At 43.0% G+C, this 17,869-nt stretch overlaps 1 protein-coding gene across 1 annotated transcript in view; it reads left to right on the top strand.

Annotated features, from left to right (window-relative positions):
- LOC139381571 (pro-neuregulin-3, membrane-bound isoform-like) overlaps positions 1 to 17,869 on the top strand; it is a 513,481-nt gene that overhangs the window by 437,803 nt on the left and 57,809 nt on the right. The window contains exon 4 of the mRNA XM_071125214.1: positions 3,234 to 3,260. Coding sequence (XP_070981315.1) covers positions 3,234 to 3,260 — 27 coding nt within the window. The remainder of the gene's footprint in view (positions 1 to 3,233; positions 3,261 to 17,869) is intronic.

Raw genomic sequence — 17,869 nt, 5'->3', positions numbered from 1 at the left:
AATACTTTATTTACATAAGTATTCACACCTTTTGCTATGCGAGTCGAAATTGAGCTCGGGTGCACACAGTATCCATTGATCATCCTTGAGATGTTTCTACAACTTGATTGGAGTCCACCTGTGGTAAATGTGATTGTTTAGACATGATTTGGAAAGGCACACACCTGTTTATCTAAGGTCCCATAGTTGACAGTGCATGTCAGGGCAAAAAACAAGTCCTAAGGTTGAAGGAATTGTCTGAGACAGGACTGTGTCAAGGCACAGATGTGGGGAAGGGGACCAAAATATTTCTGCAGCATTGATGGTCCCCAAGAACAGTGGCCTCCATCATTCTTAAATGGAAGAAGTTTGGAAACAACAATACTCTTCCTAGAGCTGGCCAACTGGCCAAACTGAGCAATCATGGTGGAAAACCCGATTGTCACTCTGACAGAGCTCCAGAGTTGCTCTGTGGAGCTGGGAGAACCTTCCAGATGGACAACCATGTCTGCAGCACTCCACCAATCAGGCCTTTGTGGTAGTGGCCAGATGGAAGCCACTCCTCAGTAAAAGGTCAATAACAGCTGCTTGGGGTTTGCCAAAAGGCACCTAAAGGACTCTCAGACTATGAGAAACAAGTTTCTCTAGTCTGATGAAACCAAGGTTGAACTCTTTGGCCTGAATGCCAAGCGTCACATCGGGAGGTAACCTGGCACCCTCTCTACAGAGAAACATGGTGGTGGCAGCATCATGCTGTGGGGATGTTTTTCAGCGGCAGGGACTGGGAGACTAGTCAGGATCGAGGGAAGGATGAACGGAAAGTACAGAGAGATCCTTGATGAAAATCTGCTCTAGAGCGCTCAGGACCTCAGACTGGGGTGAAGGTTCACCTTCCAATAGGATAACGACCCTAAGCACTGTCGTAACGTTGTATTGATTAATGTGACGACTGCTGTTCATCGAATGATTTCCCAAATTACTCAAAGAATATCAGAAAATTGATTTTACAGCAGTCGCTAATTAATTAATTTTCTCTACAGTCTCATTCTCATTCTCATTCATTGCATAATCCGGGAATCTGCAAAAACCCGAGTCTCACAAAAAATTCCGTACCACACCAATTGAGTTGATTATTAATTTCCTAACAAACTAAAATGATAATATAAGATACGCATACACAAACACACAGTCTAGGCTATTGTTTAGAACTTAGTACAATGAAACAGTTCCCTAGTGGGCTAACACAATATGTTACACAAAATGAGGATTTCAAAAGAGAGAGAGAGAGAGTACACGAGAGAAAAGCACACTACATTTGTAAACTATGCTTAGTTTAACCCTAACCTTGCCCTGAACTGCTGCTCTTATGGGTCAGAATATAATGATGTAATTACGTGTCGAAGGTCTCCAATGGACCGGGTTGGCGGCACATCTTTGGTTACCGGGTATAACTCTCTGTTTGTCCTCACAATGTCAGTGTCCTTTCTCTTAGTGGTCTGTTTCCTCACCCTTGTTCTGAAAGATGGGTCTTCTGAGGATGGCTAATCACCCCTGTAGATGGTTCCAGCGTGGGAATGAAAACAGTGTAGACACATGTTTCCTTGAAGAGTGGTAACTGGGTGTTCCTGCTTGAATTCACCCTCTTAGACACAGCTACTCATCGGTAGCATAGATTTTAAAAGGTTCCTTTGTCTTCTTCAAACTCGTGTTGCATTTTGGGGTTACAACTAATTGGACCTTGGCTGCAGCTCGTGGTCACTTAGTCATAATGTTAATTCTTAACTCACATGTTTTATCCAAGAAATGGGTGTTTCCTCCTTTAGGGCAAGTTCTCTGGGTGTAACTAGTTACACCTAGTTAGTTTTCCACACAATGTACAGTTTGCAAACATCAAGTACATATTGTGAAAACTCTTCAAGTTACAATGTTTTCATTATAACGTTGTCATTTAACTTTTAATAACATGACAAAAAACAACCTTCATTTTCATATTCCATCTATCGTCATTACTACCATTTTGGCTGAAGAAACATAACATTTTGGCTGAAGAAACATAAAGTCCATTTATTGCATGTTACTGTTCAGAGGTAGGTTCTCCATAGGCCCATCATACATTCCATTCCTCCATACAAGAGGACAAAGGGATTTTGTCTGCTGCCTTAAGATTTTCAATGGGCGTGTCATGCAGGTGTAGAAGCACAGTGGCTACTAAAAACTCCATAGAAAGTCAGGAACCTTGGAAGACATGCTAGAGAGGAACCAGGCTCGGAGTGGTGTCCTGTCCTCTTCTGGCTGTGCCGGGCGGAGATTATAAGAGTACATGGCCATTAAGGCCCGATCGTTCTTCAAGATGTTGAAAAGTTCATAGATTACCAGCACGTTAAAATAAAAATCACAGTGGTTGTAGAGATTGTGTAACAGGTCAACACCTCAGGACTAAATGTCAGTTGGGTTTTCATAGCTGAGCATTCAGAGGTTGAGACAGCAGGAGTGGTAGAGAGAGAGAGGGGACAGAGGGAGAGAGAGGGTCAAAAACAGCATGTCTGGGACAAAGTAGCACGTCCTGTGAACAGGTCAGGGTTCCATAGCCGTAGGCAGAACAGTTGAAACTGGAGCTGCAGCATGACAAGTAGCACGTCCGGTGAACAGGTCAGGATACCATAGTCACATGCAAAACAGCCCGAATCTGGATCAGCAGCATGACCAGGTGGACTGGGGACAGCCAGGAGTCATCAGGACAGGTAGTTCTGAGGCATGGTCTTAGGGCTCAAGTCCTGAGAGAGAAAGAGAAAGAGAGAGAGAGAGAGAGAGAGAGAGAGAGAGAGAGAGAGAGAGAAAAAAAAATAGAATACACGTCTTGAGGCGGAGGATTACCAAGATGGCTGCGCTGTGGCTTCAATACAGTGCACATTGTTAGTCATCCAGGGTTTATACATGTCATTGACTAGACCTCAACTCTTGCACGGTGTGTTTTTTGAGCATGGACAATGAGCCACAGTCTCTTGGTGCAGTCATGCTGAGTGTCAGCTCCGATTATGCCCAGAGCATGCGTCTACTGAAGTTATATGATGTGAATACAGAAGGCTATGGAGCTTCCTTACATGAAACAACAACAAGTCACAGACATTGTTAATATATGCTGTGACAGGATGTTAAAGTGCATTGTTTCTAATAGCTTTATCTCTGTTTCTCTCCCTCCCTCCCTCCATTGTCCCTGTCTCCCCTCCTCTCTTCTCTTCTCTTCACCGGAACAGCAGATCACTTGGGCATTGAGTTTATGGGTAAGAAAGCTTCTTTTTTTTTAAACTGCTATGAGTCCTGTTAAATGAAATCAGGTTGTGCAACCACGAGATGTGTATGATGTTTATGATCCATACTGGTATGACGTGCATACCCTTCATGTTTCTTAGTTTGTTTTTCACCTTTTTAATTATAAATCACATTTCTATTTTATACATAACTTAGTTAGTTTTGATGGGAACTTTTCACTATCCCATAATGTATGTAATGTAATTCAGAGAACAGGGAGGCAATTTCCTTTACACAGAGGGATATGGCAACTCCCCTTCCTCTCTCTCTCTCGTTTCCTTGGAAACGGCAGAGAACAGAGAGGCAGGAGACAGTGAGGGAGATTTATTACTGTTGGCACAGTAACTACCAGCATCCTTGCACACTGACACTGCCTGTACATGTGTCTGTAGGGTCTTGCCGGGAGAGTGTCCCCATTCTGCCAGCCTCTCTCCGTTTGGCACATCAACTGTAGTTAATGACGATGTACTGTGAGACATTGTTAATAACTCTCCTTCTTAGAAACACATGACCATAGATACCTGGGAAATATCGATATCTACCCACAAATGATCAACCATCAGGTGCATTATTCATATATATTTTATTTATTTAACCTGAAGTCAGCTAAAGAACAAATTCTTATTTACAATGGCTGCCTACACCGGCCAAATCCAGAAAACACTGGGCCAATTGTGCTCCACCTTACGGGACTCCCAAGCCTGTATTCAAACCAGGGTGTCTGTAATTACGCCTCAAGCACTGAGATGCAGTGCCTTAGACTGCTGTGCCACTCGGGAGACTCTATATTCAGTGTGGTCTGGAATGATTGGATCTTCCAGATTAGCAACAAATTTAAATAAAATACAAATACTATGTTGCATAATTGTACAATAAAAAAAAAATGAAAATGTTATTATTTTGTGCCAATACAATTACGCAGAGAAATATATTTTGTTTAACAAGTAATTAAAAAAAATATTGTATCCCCTGTGATGTATCCCCAGTGTTGTTATCCCCTTGTGAGGATAACGACACTGAGCCTTTTTCTAAAATGTTTTATGAGATTGGAGAACTCATTGGGAGATATCTTAGACCATTCCTTCATACAGAATCTTTCCAGATCCTTAATATCTGTAAGGTTCTGTATTTATTTTCTAAGTCAACCTTGTGTTCTGTTTTGTTGTATTCTTGGACGTAGCTCTGACTTTCATTTTTGTTAATTGATTTCACCTGTGTTAGTTACTAACCTGGTCTCATCAGCTCCTTAGTTCAGTTCATTCTGTTTGTGCCTTTGTGAGGTATTGTTCGTTTTGACTCTACTAAGCCTTTTCCTAGCTTGTTTGTGAGAACAAGTTATAGCCTTCAGTCCTAGTTGTGATTCACCTGCCTGTTTGCCTACCTGTGTATGACCATTACCTGCCTGTGACCACGATTCCTGCCTTCTGCGAAGGCGCATTAAACACCTGCCGCACTCTGCGCGTGAATCTACACCTTTTTCTCCCTGAGTATTCACTACAGAATACCTCACCCAAAAAACGGAATGGATTCAGCAGAGCTACAGCTGCGCCTAACCCAGAAAGAGGAGCGTATGGAGGAAATTTGCCATCTTCTCCACCAGCCCATTCCTACTCCTCCCATGCCAGGTATCGTAACCCATAGACCTCCTTCATTCATATCCATGCCTGGAAAATATGACGCTTCACCGGTGAAATGTCAGGGATTTCTGATGCAATGCGGCAAATACATTGAGCACAACCCCACTAACTTCGCCACCAGCAAGAGCAGTGTGGATTTTGTTGTGTCTCTACTCACAGGCAAAGCCCTGGATTGGGCCACCGCCATATGGACTGCCAACAGCACAGAACTCAGATCCGAGACCCATTTCCACACCCTCTTCAAAGAGGTATTCGATCACTCTCCTTCTGGTCGTCCTATAGGAGACCTCCTGTAGAGGTGACCTTCAGGATTTAAATCAATACATTCGTATCTCCATCGACCACCTCACCGCGGAAGAACTCTGCCACCGAAACCTTCTCTTTCCATGATTCCGTCATCCCGTACGAGTCTTCCAGAGCCCATGCAGTTGGGCCATGCTCCTCTCCCGTGTATCGAACGTCAAAGGCGGACCCAAGAAGGGCTCTGCCTATACTGTGGAAGGAAAGATCATCTACTCAGCCATTGCCCTGTTCGCCACCGAGAGATGAGAAGGGTCCCTCTTCTGCCATGCATGTAGGCATGTCCTTATTTCTAAATATCTCCCAGAAGCAATTCTCCATCCCAGTATCGATCACCAGCTAGTACAAGAGCTTGACATTGATCTAACACCTGTCACCCCTCCCTTAAGGATTAACACCCTGGACGGGCAGCCATTGGTCATAGGCTTCATTACGCACCTGACACAAACCATTCAACTCATGGAACTCTCATCCCCCAAACAGCCACTCAGCCTCAGACACCCCTGGTTTTGTCATCACGACCCTGCCATCTCGTGGCGACAAGGTGAACTTCTGTCCTGGTCTTCTACCTGCTTCACCGGTTGTCTCAGCCTACCCTGCAGAGCCACCACCATTGAGGACTCTGCCTCTCCAGTGCCACCCACCATCTGAATAAGCCGAGTACAGCAATATCTTCATCAAAATCAAGGCCTCCACTCTGTAACCACATCTCCCAGTGGACTGTGCTATTGACCTACTCCCTAGACTGTCCCCACCGACGGGCCGTGTTTATCCCCATCTATCCCGGAAAATGAGGCAATGGAGAACTACATTGACGAAACACAAACCGTTTAATTCGTCCTTCTTCTTCCCCGGATGCGTCCAGCTTCTTCTTCGTTGGAAAAGTAGGACAGTGGTCTCCGTCCATGTATTGATTACTGTTCCCTGAATGACTTCACGGTCAAGAACCGTTTCCCTCTTCCTCTGATCCTTGAACAGGTGGGCCGCGCCAACATCTATACAAACCCCGACCTGTGAAGTGCATATAACCTTATCGTATACGTGAAGGCGACGAATGGAAGACGGCCTTTATCACCGCACGAAGGCACTACGAATACTTGGTCATGCCCTACGGCCTTACTGATGCCCCCGCCGTCTTCCAATCCTTTATGAACAAGGGTTTCCAGGATATGATCAACCGCTTTCTCATCATCTACATTGATGACATCCTGATTTACTCCACTCCCTGAGCAGCATGTGCAAAAGGTTCTTCAACGGCTCCTTAACCATAACCTTTATGTGAAGCCTGAAAGAGCACCTTTCATGTAACCTCGGTAAACTTCCTCGGTTTCGTACTAACACCTGGAGGGATCAGCATGGATGAGAACAAAGTCACCACTGTCAGTAACTGACCCAAATTCACCACCATTGAGGAACTCCAATGTTTCATTGGGTTCTCCAACCACTATTGCCGGTTCATTCAGAACTTCAGTTCTACTGCCGCTTCCCTCACTGCCCTTACCAGCCAAAAGACACGGACCCTTCAATGAACTGAAACCGCCCTGACTGCTTTCAACAACTTGAAACGCCTCTTCACCTCAGCTCCTGTCCTTCGCCAACCTGATCCGACCCGTCCTTTCACCCTGGAGGTGGATGACTCCAAAGTAGGAGAAGGAGCCATACTTCTTCTCCAGGAAGTTATCCTCCACCATCCTCCACAATTGCGATGTGGGGAACAGAAAACGCCTAGCCATCAAGCTGGCCCTTGAGGAGTGGTGCCACTGGTGGGGATTACGTACTCTCCTGTCCAGTCTGCGACCAAATCAAAAGCCTTCATCATCTCCCTTCCGGTGAGCTTCAACCTTGGCCAACCCCTCACAGGCTCTGGTCCTGCATAGCTGTTGACTTCATCACAGACCTTCCTGAATCCTCTGGTAACACCACCATCCACCATCATAGTAGACAGTTTTTCAAAAATGTGTTGTCTGGTTCCTCTTCCTCACTTACCTAACGTCATGGAATTGGCTGAGTGTATGTTGCAACAGGTGTTCCGTCTGTATGGGATTCCGGAGGACATTGTCTCCCGGGTGTGGTGAGCCTTCTGTGACTGACTGGTGGTCGCCCTCAGCCTCTCTTCCGGGTACCATCCCCAGACCAACGGGCAGACGGAACACCGGACTAAGAAATAGGGAAGTACCTCCGCCAACAATGTTCTTCCTCTCCACACGACTGGAGTCGGTATATGGCCTGAGCTGAATACGCTCAGAACTAACTCATGCATTCATCCCTCTGCCTTACTCCGTTTCAGGGTGTACATGGTTACCAACCACTCCATGTTTCCCTGGGAGGCGGAGCCTGGTACCATTCCGGCTGTCGACGACTGGTTTCGGCTTAGTGAGCGGTATGGGATACAGCTCACCGGCATCTGCAGGAATTCTCTAAAACCCAGAAACGCTTTGCCAACATACGCCGCCGACCTATGCCAGTCCTTTCAAGATAACCCATCACATCAACCCTGTCATGTACTGCCTCCAGTTACCGCGTCAGTATAAAATCTTCTCGTCCTTCCATGTGTCTCTGTTAAAACCGATCACCTACAGTCCTCTTCATCCTCCACTCTCAAACCGCAGTGTGCCCCCAGCGTTGGACGTCGGAGGGGAACATGCCTATGCCATTCAGGCCATCTTTGATTCCAAACGCCTGAGAGGTTGCATCCACTATTTAGTGGACTGTGAAGGTTATGGGCCTAAAGACCGGTCCTGGGTCTCTGATAAGGACATCCTCGACCTGGAGATGATTCAGGCGTTCCACCATTACCGTCTGGATCGTCCCGCTCCCTGACCTCGCGGTCGACCCCCAAACAGACCCACTGGACATCAGCGTCAACGCAGAACGTCGGATCAGCCCACGACCTTGTCGAACCAGCTTGCCGGACCTCGCGTCCGCCTATGCTCCCCCGCCCGCCCACTCCACCCTCCAATACCGTTGGGTCGTCAAAAGCCTCCCTTGGGGGGGTACTGTAAGGTTCTATATTTATTTGCTAAGTCAACCTTGTGTACTGTTTCGATGTGTCCTTGGACGTAGCCCAGCCTTTCATTTTTGTTCATTGATTTTGCCTGTGTTGGTTACTCACCTGGTCTCATCAGCTCCTTATTTAGTTCAGTTCATTCTGTTTGTGCCTTTGTGAGGTATTGTTCATTTTGACTCTACTAAGCCTTTTCCTAGCTCGTTTGTGAGAACCAGTTATAGCCTTCAGTCCTAGTTTTGATTCACCTGCCTGTTGGCCTACCTGTGTATGACCGCTGCCTGCCTGTGACCACGATTCCTGCCTTCTGCGAAGGCACATTAAACACCTGCAGCGCTCTGCGGGTGAATCTAAACCTTTTTCTCCCTGAGTATTCATTACGCTATCCTTCGTCTGCGCTTATGGACTGCACTCTTCAATGCAAACCACAGGTTTTCAATGGGGTTCAATTCCGGAGATGTTTTGTGGTCAATTGTATTTGTGGATTTGGATGTGTGCCTTCTGTTGTTGTCTTGCTGGAAGATCAACTTACGGCCAAGTTTCAGCCTCCTGGCAGAGGCATCCAGGTTTTTGTATAAAATATCCTGGTACTGGGTAAAGCTCATGATGCCATTGACGTTAACATTGGCCCCAGGACCAGTGGTAGCAAAATAGCTCTATAACATCAAAGATCAACCACCATATTTTACAGGAGGCATGGTGTTATTTTCTGCTCCTGCACTCTCATTGCAACGCCAAACCTACTGCTAGTGTGCATGGCCAAAGAGCTCTATTTTCATGTCGTCTGACCAAAGCACTAGTTCCAATCCAAGTGCCAATGCCATGTAGAAAACTCCAGACATTTACATTTGTTGGATGACATGAAAATATAGCTTTTTGGTAACATGACAATGTATGCACACATAAGTCGCATATGTTATATCAAACTTACTTTCAAAGACTGTGTTTTTATGGTTGTGTAGAAATGCCAGGGCTTACAGTGTATTTATTTCTCAGCTGCTAATATTAAGTATTGCTCTGCTATAAAAACAGGGGAGTCTACCTTCATGATTAAAAAAACGAACTGCGGGAAAGAGCCCTCCATTTGCGATTCGCTGTATTTATTTCCCTGCTCCTGTTCTTCCCCATGTGATAATGGGCCATTCTAAATCGAAGCAAAGTTGACATATTAGTAAAGAAAGTTAATTTGAGAATAGTTTGACAGGTGAAAATATGATACTAGATGAGAGGCAAGGGACAGCACAATTTTTTTGCTACTTTTTCATATCATCAAAAGCCTATAATCGCATCATGCAGCCCACATATTTTTTGATTTCTAAGGTTTGTATCATTCACAACTAAAGTTGACAAATAACTCAACCTAGCGTATAGCACCTCTTTCAAATGATCACTTTTTCACTCAACATACCATACCTACCTACTCATATCCGCACTAGTTCCAGAATGGGAAAAATATTCTTGCTATTTTATTCAGCTAAGTTCAATTATATTCTTCTTACTATAAAATTATATAATGTAGAATAATGACATATCTTGTTAAATGCTAGTTAAATGAACTAGCACATGGCACATACAGCTGAAGTCCGAAGTTTACATACACCTGAACCAAATACATTTAAACTCAGTTTTTCACAATTCCTGACATTTAATTCCTAGTAAAAATTCCCTATCTTAGGTCAGTTAGGATCACCAATTGATTTTAAGAACGTGATATGTCAGAATAATAGTAGAGAGAAGGATTTTTTCCAGCTTTAATTTCTTTCATCACTTTCCCAGTGGGTTAGAATTTTACGTATACTCAATTAGTATTTGGTAGCATTGCCTTTAAATTGTTTAACTTGTGTCAAAAGTTTCGGCTAGCCTTCCACAAGCTTCCCACAATAAATTGGGTGATTTTTGGCCCATTCCTCCTGACAGAGCTGGTGTAACTGAGTCAGGTTTGTAGGCTTCATTCCTCACATGCTTTTTCAGTTCTGCCCACAGATTTTCTATGGGATTGAGGTCACGGCTTTGTGGTGGCCACGCCAATACCTTGACTTTGTTGTCCTTAAGCCATTTTGCCACAACTTTGGAAGTATGCTTGGGGTCATTGTACATTTGGAAGACCCATTTGCGAACAAGCTTTAAATTCCTGACTGATGTCTTGAGATGTTGATTCAATAAATCCACATAATTTTCTCCTTCATGATGCCATCTATTTTGTGAAGTGCACCAGACCCTCCTGCAGCAAAGCACCCCCACAACATGATGCTGCCACCCCCGTGCTTCATGGTTTGGATGGTGTTCTTCGGCTTGCAAGCCTCCTCCTTTTTCCTCCAAACATAACGATGGTCATTATGGCCAAGCAGTTCTATTTTTGTTTCATCAGAACAGAGGACATTTCTCCAAAAAGTATGATCTTTGTTTCCATGTGCAGTTGCAAACTGTAGTCTGGCTTTTTAATGGCGGTTATGGAACAGTGTCTTCTTCTTTGCAGAGTGGCCTTTCAGGTTTTATCAATATAGGACTCATTTTACTGTGGATATAGATACTTTTGTACCTATTTCCTCCAGCATCTTCACAAAGTCCTTTGCTGTTGTTCTGGGATTGATTTGCAGTTTTCGCACCAAAGTAGGTTCATCTCTAGGAGACAGAACACGTCTCCTTTCTGAGTCGTATGACGGCTGCGTGGTCCCATGTTGTTTATTCTTGCGCGCTATTGTTTGTACAGATGAACGTGGTACCTTCAGGCATTTGGAAATTGCTCCTAAGGATGAACCAGACTTGTGAAGGTCTACTATTTTTTTTCTGAGGTCTTGGCTGATTTCTTCTGATTTTCCCATGATGTCAATCAAAGAGGCACTGAGTTTGAAGGTAGTCCTTGAAGTACATTCACAGGTACACCTCCAATTGACTCAAATTTTGTCAATTAGCCTATCAGAAGCTTCTAAAGCCATTTAGAAGAATTTTCCAATCTGTTTAAAGTCACAGTCATGTAAACATCTATCCCATTGGAATTGTGATACAGTGAATTATAAGTGAAATAATCTATCTGTAAACAACTTTTGGAAAAATTACTTGTGTCATGCACAAAGTAGATGTCCTAATTGACTTGCCCAAAACTATAGTTTGCTAACAAGAAATTTGTGGAGTGGTTGAAAACGAGTTTTAATGTCTCCAACCTCAGTGTATGTAAACTTCTGACTTCAACTGTAGTTAGATGTGCTGTCCCTTGTTGCTGTAGTTAGAATAAATAATGGATTTAATGTGATGATGTATATTATATTGATTTATTACACTTTTTTGTCAATGTTCCAAAGGCGTGCATCAGCAGCTTGTTTACGTGTAGGCCTGGAGATGCTAAATGTGTTTGTTAATTGATGGTCAATTACCGTGAGACCGGCAGTCCTTTGCATGGCAATCATCAGCTGACAAAATGTAATGACTGCCTCAGCCCTAGTAACGACTGTATCTAATAACCAGGTATTACATAGCAATATAGGAAAAATGACTAGCATGATTGCTAACAATAATAACAACAACATAGTTGGTGTAAACATGTTCCCTAATATCATTCAATGAGGCTATACAAATGAGCAACATGAATAGCAAGTATTATACGTAGAAATTACACTAGAGGTAACAATAGCCAATACTAATAACAACTTCAGCATATAACATAGTAATAGCTACATAAAGCTATACAAAGCCAAGCTAAACAACAACAACTTACTTTGTAGTCATGCATCCCATGTACATATACCAAAGCACGCCATGGATCTGTTTTGCCAGTGCAACGCTAGCTAGCATCTGGCCATTCAGATGACCAGTGCATGGCCAGAGTGTGGAGTGCATGGTGGACAGTCTGATTGGCTGGGATCACGAGCTGGAGGTGATGTTGATTCTCTCATGTGATGGGGAGAAAGGGTGAGGATGAGTGAGAGCTAGACTCTGTGGTGCCAGCCGGACAAATAAACAACACACGCTGGAAAATAGTCCTACAGTGCCCTCGGCAGGGGGATTCTGTAACATTTCCTTTCCAATCTAGTCCACTGCAATGCACTCTACTTAAAGGGGAATTTCACACTGGGGGAATCTAGGGATGTTTTCATCATGTCCGAGACATTTCTAGGACAGTAGGATGTGTTTCACACATAATTGCCGAAGAGGAAGGCAGGTCTGGGCATCAGGCGCTGAATGATACACCCTATAATTATGGGGGGGGGCTACATGGTGACATTCAACCATTCGGGTCTCAATCGGAATATAGCGAAGAGGGTTCCAAACAAAGAGTTAACGTTAGAAGCTCAGGTAGCTAAGCCGATGCCACCTCCAAGAAAGGGCAGATGACAAATATGGTGCCTACCTAAGTTATTTTTCCTGCAAACCACCTAGCTAGCAAACTTTAGCGTATCTACTGAAACCCATACTGTGTATTGCTGGCTAACATACTTCTGTGATACAATGGGGGGAAATCTAATTGTTTTTCTGTTTGAAGGGGACAGAGATACTGCAGCAAGAGAGAGAGAAAAAAAAAGAATGAGGGAGTTCCAGATGAGAGGATATAAAAAGGGATGCAGAGGAACGGTGTGAGAAACAGAATGAGAGGAGCAGTGACAGTTGAAGGTAGAGAGAGATCTCAGGTAGATAAAAGAGGTGTTCTGCTCCAGGCCCTCCGTCAGTAGGGAGAGTAATAATGTTTGATTTTGTTGGCCAATAAAAAGTATTTGCTTGTCAACGCACGTCATTTCCTCAGCAGACTGCTACCTACGTCCACTGTGAGGCTTGCATTCCAACTGGCAGGACTGAAGAAGTGACAGATTGCTTCATTGTGCATTTTCTTCTGTTTGCTTGGTTTGTTTTTTTGATCATGCATATGCAAGGGGCTCAAAGTGATAACTGGGAAGGGAATGTCATGTTGCTCTCTGGACCACAGCTTCACAATGGACACAGGAATGAGGAGGCAGCCTGGCGCCTACAGCTCTGCTATTGTAATTTTAATTACAATCACTCACACTGCATTTGCAAATTGAATGCTGTCTAAAAAGAGACCATGTGAAGAAAAAGAAAACAGAATTAGTGTGTGTGTGTGTGTGTGTGTGTGTGTGTGTGTGTGTGTGTGTGTGTGTGCGTGTGCGTGTGCGTGCGTGCTCACGTGCTTGTTTGTGTGAATGTATGTATTGAGGGGTTATATTCTTTGATGTGATTCCTGGAGTGAGAGTGAAATATCAGTCTCCTCTGTCATTATCCAGTTAAAGGAAGTTATCTGCAAAATAGAGGAGTTGATACCATCCAAGGCCAAAGTCCCCTGCCCTGTATAACATGACCATCAAAGGCTTCACTGAGTGGAAAACATAAATAGCACTGACTTTTGGACAGTCCTGTACGTGCAGACTTGCATTATTTTATTATTTCCCCCCAACTTCTCTACTCCAAGGCATGGCAGGTCAAATAAACCATGTACTCACACTGATGTACTGCAGGAAATGCAAACTTGTAGAGTATTTAAAGTTTAAAAAGGCCTCTAAAGTTAGAAATTTCCACTTTAAAATGTCAGAATTGATTTGCAATAACAAAATATTTATACCCCCCCCAAAAAAATATTTTTTGACATTAATTAATCAACATAATAATTCACATTTCCTGTTGCTCCAGGATTATTTTCCTGTTGTAGCAATCTGGCTCGAATCTACATCTACATAGGGATGTCACACAAAAGTGTTAGCTTTCTGTTCTTCCCGTGACTCAAGTCCTTTAATGGCAAGGTGGAGAAGGCTGTCTGTCAGCTGAAACTAGGAACAGCAGGGGCTCTGTGATAAAAACGGCGTTTTGGGTTATCTGTCTGTTTCACAGTCATAGGGAATGGTGTCAGACACAGTGGAGGGAATCGACACAGATACCAGTTTTACCATTCATATTCGTTCCAATGCATCAGGAGGTATATATATAGTTGTTAGCTACATAGTTATTCCAGCATAATTGCGTTTTATTAGTAGAATAATGGTCTATAATAATGTCAAAATTGTCATGTGTTTCTCTCATATGGATTTGATTTGTTTCCAAATGTACAGTGCCTTGCGAAAGTATTCGGCCCCCTTGAACTTTGCGACCTTTTGCCACATTTCAGGCTTCAAACATAAAGATATAAAACTGTATTTTTTTGTGAAGAATCAACAACAAGTGGGACACAATCATGAAGTGGAACGACATTTATTGGATATTAAATGTTTTTTTAACAAATCAAAACTGAAAAATTGGGCGTGCAAAATTATTCAGCCCCCTTAAGTTAATACTTTGTAGCGCCACCTTTTGCTGCGATTACAGCTGTAAGTCGCTTGGGGTATGTCTCTATCAGTTTTGCACATCGAGAGACTGAAATGTTTTCCCATTCCTCCTTGCAAAACAGCTCGAGCTCAGTGAGGTTGGATGGAGAGCATTTGTGAACAGCAGTTTTCAGTTCTTTCCACAGATTCTCGATTGGATTCAGGTCTGGACTTTGACTTGGCCATTCTAACACCTGGATATGTTTATTTTTGAACCATTCCATTGTAGATTTTGCTTTATGTTTTGGATCATTGTCTTGTTGGAAGACAAATCTCCGTCCCAGTCTCAGGTCTTTTGCAGACTCCATCAGGTTTTCTTCCAGAATGGTCCTGTATTTGGCTCCATCCATCTTCCCATCAATTTTAACCATCTTCCCTGTCCCTGCTGAAGAAAAGCAGGCCCAAACCATGATGCTGCCACCACCATGTTTGACAGTGGGGATGGTCTGTTCAGCTGTGTTGCTTTTACGCCAAACATAACGTTTTGCATTGTTGCCAAAAAGTTCAATTTTGGTTTCATCTGACCAGAGCACCTTCTTCCACATGTTTGGTGTGTCTCCCAGGTGGCTTGTGGCATACTTTAAACTACACTTTTTATGGATATCTTTAAGAAATGGCTTTCTTCTTGCCACTCTTCCATAAAGGCCAGATTTGTGCAATATACGACTGATTGTTGTCCTATGGACAGAGTCTCCCACCTCAGCTGAAGATCTCTGCAGTTCATCCAGAGTGATCATGGGCCTCTTGGCTGCATCTCTGATCAGTCTTCTCCTTGTATGAGCTGAAAGTTTAGAGGGACGGCCAGGTCTTGGTAGATTTGCAGTGGTCTGATACTCCTTCCATTTCAATATTATCGCTTGCACAGTGCTCCTTGGGATGTTTAAAGCTTGGGAAATCTTTTTGTATCCAAATCCGGCTTTAAACTTATTCACAACAGTATCTCGGACCTGCCTGGTGTGTTCCTTGTTCTTCATGATGCTCTCTGCGCTTTTAACGGACCTCTGAGACTATCACAGTGCAGGTGCATTTATACGGAGACTTGATTACACACAGGTGGATTGTATTTATCATCATTAGTCATTTAGGTCAACATTGGATCATTCAGAGATCCTCACTGAACTTCTGGAGAGAGTTTGCTGCACTGAAAGTAAAGTGGCTGAATAATTTTGCACGCCCAATTTTTCAGTTTTTGATTTGTTAAAAAAGTTTGAAATATCCAATAAATGTCGTTCCACTTCATGATTATGTCCCACTTGTTGTTGATTCTCTTACAAAAAAATACAGTTTTATATCTTTATGTTTGAAGCCTGAAATGTGGCAAAAGGTCGCAAAGTTCAAGGGGGCCGAATACTTTCGCAAGGCACTGTAGTAACCAAAAGAGTGTTAAACAAACAAGATTTTTCAAAGTAGCCACCTTTTGCCTTGATGACAGCTTTGCACACTCTTGGCATTCTCTCAACCAGCTTCACCTGGAATGCTTTTCCAAAAGTCTTGAAGGAGTTCCCACATATGCTGAACACTTCTTGGCTGCTTTTCCTTCATTCTGCGGTCCAACTCATCCCAAACCATCTCAATTGGGTTGAGGTCAGGTGATTGTGGAGGCCAGGTCATCTGATGCAGCACTCCATCCTGCTGCATCTTGGTCATATAGCCCTTATACAGCCTGGAAGTGTGTTGGGTCATTGTCCTTTTTAAAAACAAATTATAGTCCCACTAAGCGCAAACCAGATTGGATGGCATATTGATGCAGAATGCTGTGGTAGCCATGCTGCTTAAATGTGCCTTGAATTCTAAATAAATCACTGACGGTGTCACCAGCAAAGCACTCCACACCTAATCCTCCTCCTTGCTTCACTGTGGGAAACACACGTGTGGAGATCATTCATTTCACCAACTCTACGTCTCACAAAGACACAGTGGTTGGAACCAAAAATCTAAAATTTGGACTCATCAGATCAAAGGACAGATTTCCACCGGTCTAATGTCCATTGCTCGTGTCTCTTGGCCCAAGTATTTTGCAGCAATTCGACCATGAAGGCCTGATTCACACAGTCTCCTCTAAACAGTTGGTTGAGATGTGTCTTTTACTTGATCTCTGTGATCTCTGCATTTTCTGAGGCTGGCAACTCTAATGAACTTATCCTTGGCAGCAGAGGTAGCTCTGTGTCTTCCTTTCCTGTGTTGGTCCTCATGAGAGCCAGTTTCATCATAGCGCTTGATGGTTTTTTGCGACTGTACTTGAAGAAACTTGATTGACTGACCTTCATGTCTTAAAGTAATGATGGACTGTCATTTCTATTTGCTTATTTGAGCTGTTCATGCCATAATATGGACTCGTTTTTTTTTATAACAAATAGGGCTATGCCTACCTTGTCACAATACAACTGATCAAATGCATTAAGAAGGAAAGACAGTCCACAAATGAACTTTTAACAAGGCACACCTGTTAATTAGGGCAGCAGGTAGCCTAGTGGTTAGTGTGTTGGGCCAGTAACCCGAAAGGTTGCTGGATCAAATCCTGAGGTGACAAGGTAAAAACTTTTCATTCTGCCCTTGAACAAGGCAGTTAACCCACTGTTCCCCAGTAGACCGTCATTGTAAATAGGAATGTATTCTTAACTGACTTGCCTAGTTAAATCAAAATTTAAATGCATTCCAGCTCTTGAAGCTAGTTGGGAGAGTGTGCAAAGGGTGGCTACTTTGAAGAATCTAAAATCTAAAAGATTTGTTTAACACTTTTTTGGTTACTACGTGATTCCATGTGTGTCATTTCATATTTTTGATGTGTTAACTACTATTCTACAATGTATAAAATACCAAAAATTAAGAAAAACACTGGAATGAGTAGGTGTGTCCAAACTTTTGACCAGTACTTTATATATACTGAACAAAAATATAAATGCTACTATTTCAAGAGATTTTACTTAGTTAACAGTTTATAAAAGTAAATGGGTCAATTTTAAATAGATACATTTGGCCCTAATCTATTAATTTCATATTTTTGTAGCTAAACCAACTAGGCTTGTAATTTAACAATTTGTTCCAGAAGGCATTTTCTGCCAAAAAAACATTTTGATTTAAAAAAAAATACGTTCAAATCCCTCTCCTGTGAAGTAGTTTCCTGAAACGAGTCACATTTGTTCTTCATAGTGGAATGAAAACAAATGATTACCTTGTACGCCTGCAAATAAATACAATATTTTTCTGAATCAGTGAATGGGAGCACAGGGGATTGTGTTCTGTAGGCTACATCTTCATGTAATGTCGGCTGACCTTGATAACACACTTTGAATACCTCCAAGCAGGGCTTGTACACACAGCATTTATGACGTGCATCA

This window comes from Oncorhynchus clarkii, chromosome 23, assembly GCF_045791955.1.
Source record: "Oncorhynchus clarkii lewisi isolate Uvic-CL-2024 chromosome 23, UVic_Ocla_1.0, whole genome shotgun sequence".
NCBI classification, from domain to species: domain Eukaryota; kingdom Metazoa; phylum Chordata; class Actinopteri; order Salmoniformes; family Salmonidae; genus Oncorhynchus; species Oncorhynchus clarkii.
The sequence above is the reverse complement of the archived record's forward strand: the minus strand, read 5'-3'. Positions and strand labels throughout refer to the sequence as shown.